At 38.9% G+C, this 8,064-nt stretch overlaps 1 protein-coding gene across 1 annotated transcript in view; it reads right to left on the bottom strand.

Moving 5' to 3' along the window:
• Positions 1-766: 766 nt before the first annotated feature.
• The window catches only part of XKRX (XK related X-linked), an 8,233-nt gene continuing 935 nt past the window's right edge, over positions 767-8,064 (bottom strand). The window contains exon 2 of the mRNA XM_060002014.1: positions 767-2,411. Within this exon, the coding sequence (XP_059857997.1) occupies positions 1,666-2,411 (746 nt within the window). The 3' untranslated portion in view covers positions 767-1,665. The remainder of the gene's footprint in view (positions 2,412-8,064) is intronic.

The following is an 8,064-nucleotide window of genomic DNA, read 5'->3' as shown; positions in this document are numbered from 1 at the left end:
GGAAATCTCCACTGATCCAAAGCAAGTCACTTCACTCTCCCCCAATTAAGTATGCCATCCATTTAGCCCCAAACAGTGGTTGAAGATGGGAAAACCACACTAGACATATCAGCAAATAGGACAATTCTGGCCATAGCCCTGCTACTTAGAAGAGGGAGCTCTTCCAACATAATGTCCTGACACTGTATAAGAGGAGGGGAAATGGCTAAAGATAAATTCTTAACATGATCCCAAGAGTAAAACTGGATGAGAATGAAAAGCCTTAGCTTAGATTGTTCACAGTTCTTCACAGCACTGTGGTGGGCACAACTGTACATGCTACTAGGAGTTCTCACTTTCCTGGTCTGTGAGGGGCAAGCATTAGTTAGGTAGATGCTGGGATACTCAATCCCAATAGGCAGTGGCCATAGTAACTTCAATTCCTTGGTGACTTTAGAGGCATCCAGTTGACTTTCTCATCAAAATACCCAACTCATATAAGATATAAACATTAAGATACATAAGGAAGGGAGAACTGCATTCATCCCCTGGGGGTATGGGAGTGAGCAGATGGTTGATAAGCATATGCTCCTTATTAGAAAATAAAATCCTGTGGGCAGAAAGCAGTACCGATGATGATTTAATGTGATCTCGTTTCCCTCCTCTGCTTTCACTCTACCTTGGAGTGTTAGCCACTCTCCCAACCCCAAACAACATAAAGGCAATGTCCTAGCTATTATTACCTCTCTCTCCCCTAAAAAACAAATCAACAAAATACTCAGGATAGTAGGAAACACAAAGCAATCTTCATTTCTTCCACACATTAGAAACATTTTCAATTACAGTTCAGCTTCTCTGAGACATACATCAAATGTTGGTCAACGAGCACAGAAAAGCCAGGTTGGAGGGAATCCCTGATAAGGAGGCATGAAGTGAGAGCTTTGATTCAACCACTCCACTCAGCACAGTGGAGGCCCATGCAGGTCCCTGAGATAGTCATTCTGCTTTATGCCTTGAAGGAAACCCACTCTGTACTCCCTCCTCAGAGTGTGCCTTTGAAGGGCCACTGAAAGGAAAGATCCTTGATGAATGATCACTAGTAAAGTCCTAATGGAGAGCTAACTCATTTAAGGAGCAGCTCTTTTAATAGTGGGGGTTTTCCTCTTAATCAGTGTTTCTCACTGGAATTAAAAGACCCCAGCCACGTTCACAGTTACAGGTTTCACATAAGTCAGACTGTTTCCCGGGAGGTACCCATAGCTGATAAGCAGGCACATCCTCTGATCAGTCAGGATATATTCTGGTGGGATTCTGGGCCATTCGGTTCAGCCCACAGAAACCTCAGTAATGCTCAAGCGAATGAGCAGAGCTTAAAGGTCACAGAGAGCCTTAGGTGCATGGAGGTAAGTTATCTCATAGGACAGCCAGACAGCTGACCTGGGTGGGAGGAATGTGAATGATATATCTGACCCTCCCAGGTACACAGTGGTTACCTTGGTGTCCAAACATAGTAGTCAATCTTAAGGAAATAAAATCTATTTGGGGGCTGCTCTTTCTTCTGATAGGCTTTCAGAAAACTCAAAACAATGTCCTGGTGGGTACTCACCCATAAGCCTCATTGTCTCCTTCAATTTCACAGTTGCTCTTGGCAACCCCAACCCATCCCAAAATACCCAAAAGACAGAATCAGACAATGCTTTGCCTTGCTTCAGCATCAATGGATGGCTCTGAGTTCTCAACCCTGCCCCGAGGGTGCTGGTAGCAGCAGACACAGTGGAGATAGTCCACTACATTGTGGGTGAAGAGTGAGCGCAACGGGTGCAAGTACTGGAAGAAAAGGAGCATGAAGCCAATGGAAATCAGATAAGCAATAATGAGCTGCAAGGCAATCAAGGAATGACAGTAATTCAGTAACACTTTCACTCCAAAGAACTTAAAAACCAAGACCATGATCACATTCTCTAACAATCTCACACTATAGTGCAGGCCCATATGTCCCCAGTTCTGACCTTTCTCAACAAGGTCGCTGTCTGCTAACTTCAACTGCAAAGCTGACCAGCAAGAGAAGTTGATGCCAGCATAGAGGACGGTAACGGAAATCAACACCACTAAGGTGCCAAGTCGGCTGAAATTTTTCTCAATGTTATTGGGCATATGGGCACCACTCCTCCAGAACTTAACCCAAGGCTCAAAGAGGATGATCAGGAAGTTCAGCAATAAGAAGGGCACAGCCTTCAATTTCAAGGTGGCTGAAAAGAGCACGAGAATCATGAGGCGGGAGGTGATCTCCAATGTCCGCCAAATGGTGATGCACAGGACTTCTAGTGGACCAAGGCGAATCTTGTATTCATCGTACTTGATCTGGATAGCCAACATATTGCAGAGGGTAGCCCCATAGGTGACAGATATCAGGGAAAAGACTATTAGCACAGCTGTAAGAAAAAAAAAGAAACAGAAGAAAATAGATAATCAGTCAATGTTGGTGAAGCTTGTACTCTGACCCAGAGGTCCAGAGAGATGATAGGTGAGACTCAAGGGCCCAAGTCAAGAGCAAACCTACGAATGAACAGAGCTATGTAAACAAACAGCATACACAGAAAGAAAATGGAAATAAACTAAATTATTTTGCGTGACAGGGATTGGGGCAGTTTTTAATTTTTTCTACATTTCTCTAGTTTCTAAATTTCCCATGAAATAAGAAATGAACATATACTGGCAATATTTTAATAATCATATAAACATACAAACTAAAGTAAAAAAACAGTGGGCCTCAGAACCATCACTGAGGGGTCACTAGCATTGAGAGGTCACTAACACAAGAAGAGTACATATAAAGGGATGGGCAGCATCTACCTGATGAAACAAGCTTCTGAGAAAACAGTGCTGGAGGCAGAGAGAACTTGATCTGAAAAAAATCCAGTCTTAGAAGACTCAGAGAGAATGCCTTTGGTTATAGAAGTCCCTGCTTTGATGAACATCTTCTTCAAGGAACTAATCTTGTTTGTGTGTGCTTCTAGAACATAAAATATATACTGGAAATTCCATGAGAGCAGAAGGGACCATGTCTGTTTTGTTCACTGCTGTATCACCAGAGCCTAGCACACTGCCTGGAGCATAGTAGGTGCTCAACAAATGTTTGTGGAATTAATGAAGAATTCTGAGTTTAGAGAGGCACCATAACATACCTACGATTAGAAGTGCTTGGTTCAGCAGTGTGAGAGCTTGTGCGACTCACTGAATATCCATGTGCCTCAGTCCCCTAGGTCACTGACATACTCTAGAGTTGCTTGTATTACTCATCAGCAATACCAATTTCCCAATGCTTTGGTATACTTTAGGAGTCCCCAAACTTCTGGCAGAGTGGTTTAAAAATTTTAAAATCCTATTTCCTAGCCCATAACATCCATACCACTGTGCGTTAGAGTAGGGGCCCTGAAGGATCAGGATGCCCTCTAATCCTGCTACCCTAAGTCTCAACTATAGGTCACACAGTGGCTCTTTCCTTTTCTTCCTTTCTTTATATCAGAGGATACCAATCACTAAGAAAAATCTAGTGCTCTCAAGGAGAGTGAGACACCGGAGTATACTCATCCAAAAGAAAAGCTGGAGCTTTCTGTTCCCATAAAAACACTGGATCCAGGGAACTAGAGCCATTGAAATGTCAATTTAATCTGCAAGAAAAGTAAAGACCTTCCGATAGAAACCCAGAAAGAAGCACAGCGTTGTTTCCGAGATCTTTTCCAGCTCTAAGCAGAGGGTTGCAGTCTCAAAGACTGGAAGACTCTCTTAAAGTGTCTACTCTTATCTTTACTTTTATTATTTATTATTTTTTCCAGTTTTATTGAGATATAATCGACATATAACATTGTATTAGTTTAAGGTGTACAGCATAATGATTTGAGATACTCTTAGCTTTATAAACCACTCTAAGTCCCATCCTCAAGAGTTGATGCTCCTTGTAGAGTTTGGAACATCAGGGTGTATGTACAGCCAGCCAAGTGTGGTGATGCTTTCCCTTAAATTTAGATAGTAAATTTATTGATAGTAGTGTAATAAAAAGCAGAAAGCCTGATGCTTCCAATAAATGTAAAAACACCTTCCATCTGTCTCCCTACAAAAAGACACATGCCATAAGAGGTCATAATGCTGCTAGTGAAATTTGCTCATCTATGCTGATCCAGACGGCCTCCCAGAGAAAAAGGAATAAGAAAAGGGGTAGCAAAGAGAAGACAGGAGGGTGGGTGAAAGTGAGGAAAACTAAAACCAAAAAGTAGTTCACAAAACCTTAAAAGAGAGGGTGTTGTCAGAAAGTTTTTAATAGGAGAAATCACTGAAGAATTGAAAACAAGGCCTTGTAGAAAGATTCCCTTACATCCTTTGTAGAGTGACCTGTAGTTAGAAACACGGATCCTAAAGGCAGATGTCCTGCATTCCAATCCTCTTTGCCATCTATTACTTATGGAACCTTGTGGGGAAATTTGCTTAGCCTCTTGGTGCCTCTGTTTTCTCATTTGTAAGATGTGGATAATAACAAGTATCTCATAGTGTTGTTGTGAAGATTTAGATGAAATAATTAGAGAAATGCCTGGAACATAGTAAATGCTGTCTGTTAGCTCCTATTATCATCATCATCATCATCATCACCATCCTCTATTTCCAAAAGTACAGGAGATGCATTTACTTTGGTTAGGTGTTACCCTGACACTTAGGAAATCAGGTGATTTCAAAACTGATAGAACATCTAGACATAAGCCTTACAAAAATGTGAAAACCCTATAATAAGAAAATGATACAATTTTACTGAAGTATATTTAAAAATATTTAATGACATGTACTTCGGTAAACTTGTATATAGTTGGCCCTCTGCATCCACAGATTCAACCAAAACCATGGATAGAAAATACTCGGGAAAAAATTCCAGTAAGTTCCAAAAGCAAAACTTGAATTTGCCATGTACTGGCAACTATTTACTTAGCATTTACATCATATTCATAACTATTTGCATAGTATTTACATTGTATTAGGTATTATAAGTAACCTAGCGATGATGTAAACTATATGGGAGGATGTACACAGGTTATACACAAATACTACACCATTTTATATAAGGGATTTGAGAATCTACGGATTTTGGTATCCGCAGGGGGTCCTGGAAACAATCCGCTGAAGATACCCAGGGTCAAGTATAGTTTTCTTGCTACGGGTCTCACATATTTATGGCACAGAGTGTAGTGATGCTGCACGGATGTATATTTATCTCCAAACTCATCAAGTTGTACACATTAAATAGGTAGAGGTTTTTGTTTGTCAATTGTACCTCGATGAAGTGATTTTTAAATATTTAATGAAATGGAGACTTAAATTATCTTCTAATATGAAATTGATTGATCCTGTAAAGATGTAAACTCCCTCCAAAATAACCTAAATAATTGAATGCAATCCCAATCACAGTCTCAATAAAATGTTTTTTCTTTTGTTGTTATTGTTTTGCTTTGTTTTGTTTTCTGGTGCGGGAATTGACAAATTGATTGTGAAAATTCATTGGAAGATCAGGCTAAATTGCTCTACTAGATCTGAGCTGTGAAAGGCCTTTGAAAGGCACAAGACCTAAAAGCAATAAAGAATTTGAATACATAAAAATGTAATACTTCAAAATGCCAGAAAATACTACAAGTATATTGTCTCTTACATATAGTGTGTTGCACATCTGTTACATGTATGACATGTATATGCACATTTAAAATGTGTGTATGTACACAAATACAGAACATTATACAAATGTATACATACACACTTATCCACAGCAGAGAAAGGATTAATAGCCAGAATAAGTAAATAGATCCTCCAAATTAATAAGGAAAAGATAAATAACCCACTAGAAAAAGTGAGTAACATATAAATAAGATATTTAAAGAATAGAATGACCAAACATGAAATGATGCTCAGTTTCACTCATAAAGTAAATTATTAAAACAGTTATTTTATAATTATATAAATATTTAGTTTAAGATATAAAGAAACAGGCATCTTCATACACTGCTGGTGGGAATACAAATTCATGCAACCTTTTGGCAGTACTGCTAAAATTCTAAATATGCATATCTTTTCTCCCAGCAATTCTACTGCTAAGAAGTTATTCTACAAAGTCTCATTCCAGTACACAGGTGCTTATAAAGGTGTTCACAGGAGCATAGTCTGTAATCAGAGAAAAACTTTTTTGCATGGATGGAAAAATTATAAACAAACTTTAATCCTACCAACAGAAGATTAGGGAAATAAGAAAGAATGGTCCAATTCATATAAAGGAAATATATAGTATATTTATCATTATTATTATATATATAGATAACTGTTGAAGAAATATTGGTATACTTTTGAAAAAAACATGCTGCTGAATAGAATGTTTAATTTTCCTTTTTTGGCAAATATATATATACACATATATATGTTATATGTATGTTTATATTTACATAATAGAAAGAAGTCTGCACTACTTTGTATAAAATAGATAACTAATGAGAACCTGCTGTATAGCACAGGAAAGAAAGAAAAAGAGAGAGAGAGAGAGAGAGAGAGAGAAAGAAAGGAAGAGAAAGAAAGAGAGAGAGGGAGGGAGGGAGGGAGGAAGGAAAGAGTCTGGAAGGATATACACTAAATGGTAAACAGATTACCTTTGGGAAATGAGATTACATCTCCTATTTTGTATATATTCTGTACAGTTTTGAGTCTTTACCATAACCATGTCTGATTTTTATAATTAAAAAGAATAAGGACCAAAAATAGTAATACATGATCATGGTAAAAAGAAATCCAAACCATATAAAAGGGTATAAAGTAAAAGCTAATAAAAGTCAGCTGACTTCTCATTTTCACTCGCTAGAGGTAAATGGTTCCTTGCATATCTTTCTAGAAATAGTCTGTGCATATACAATTACCTGCAGGCCATCCGGTTTGTGCATGTATTACTTTTATAATGCATACATATTTTAATTAGATGATGTAATTACCCTCAAAATTCTCAGGAGGAAGAGCATCATCATTTCCAGATTTTTCTCCCCATACTACTGTCAATTCTAGGTATGTAAAAAGCTTCAAGACCAGTAGAACTTCATGAACAATTCTTAGTAGAGAAAAAAAGAGGGCACATTTCCTCCTTTATTTGAAACATAGGGCTTTGCCAAGCAGGGTCAGCACCTAATAATAAGGAAATGGTCCAAAGCTGTACCCACAGCTGTACCAGCTCCAGCCAAAGCTAGAGGCTTACTCATCTCGGGATCCCTCTTTTACAAGTGGGAAATTAAGACAGTGACCTCTTTGGTAACTTCCTCTAAAGATTACAGAGAAGGTCAGAACCGGGACCAAGCCTGACTCGCATCAGTATTCATTCCACACCCCTCTTTCTTTCTCCCCACTGAAGTTGGAAGGAGTGATTAAATCAGCGGTTCCCAAAAGTGGCTGATCAGAATCAACTGGAGTATGTTAAAAATGCAGATTCTTGGCCTCCCCACACTCAGATTGATTCAGGTCTGAGTATGGGATGTAAGTTTTAAAGGAAGCTTTCATCCAGTAATTATGTTTTCTCATGATCCGTAATATTTGGGAACCTCTTACTTAAAGGCAGCCATCCCTAAACCAACCAACCAACCAACCAACCAACCAACAAAACACACTCAGTACAATTTAAACACTGTGGGTAGGGAACATGTCCTACTGGCTTCTGGTATTACTCGCTTCTTCTGGGTCCAGAGAGGGTTTTTCTGTGGCATTTTTAGTCTAAACACCTTACCCCAGTTTCAGAAATCTGGTAGGCCTGAGATGTCTGGCTCCCCAAGTTGACTCTCAGTGCTGTACAATAGAACTAGTTCTATAATACCAATAGAGTGATCACTAGGCACACATAGCTACTGAGCACTTGAAATGTGGCTAGTATGACTGAGGAAATCAATTTTTAATTTTTAATTTTAATTTAAATAGCCACATGAAGCTGGTGGCCAGTATATTGGACACTCAGGTCTAGATTTCTAAGACCCTTGATTTCAGTGGAGCCCTCCCCTCTCCTGACACCACTCACCTCTACCCACGGGG

This window comes from Delphinus delphis, chromosome X, assembly GCF_949987515.2.
Source record: "Delphinus delphis chromosome X, mDelDel1.2, whole genome shotgun sequence".
NCBI classification, from domain to species: Eukaryota; Metazoa; Chordata; class Mammalia; order Artiodactyla; family Delphinidae; genus Delphinus; species Delphinus delphis.
The sequence above is the reverse complement of the archived record's forward strand: the minus strand, read 5'-3'. Positions and strand labels throughout refer to the sequence as shown.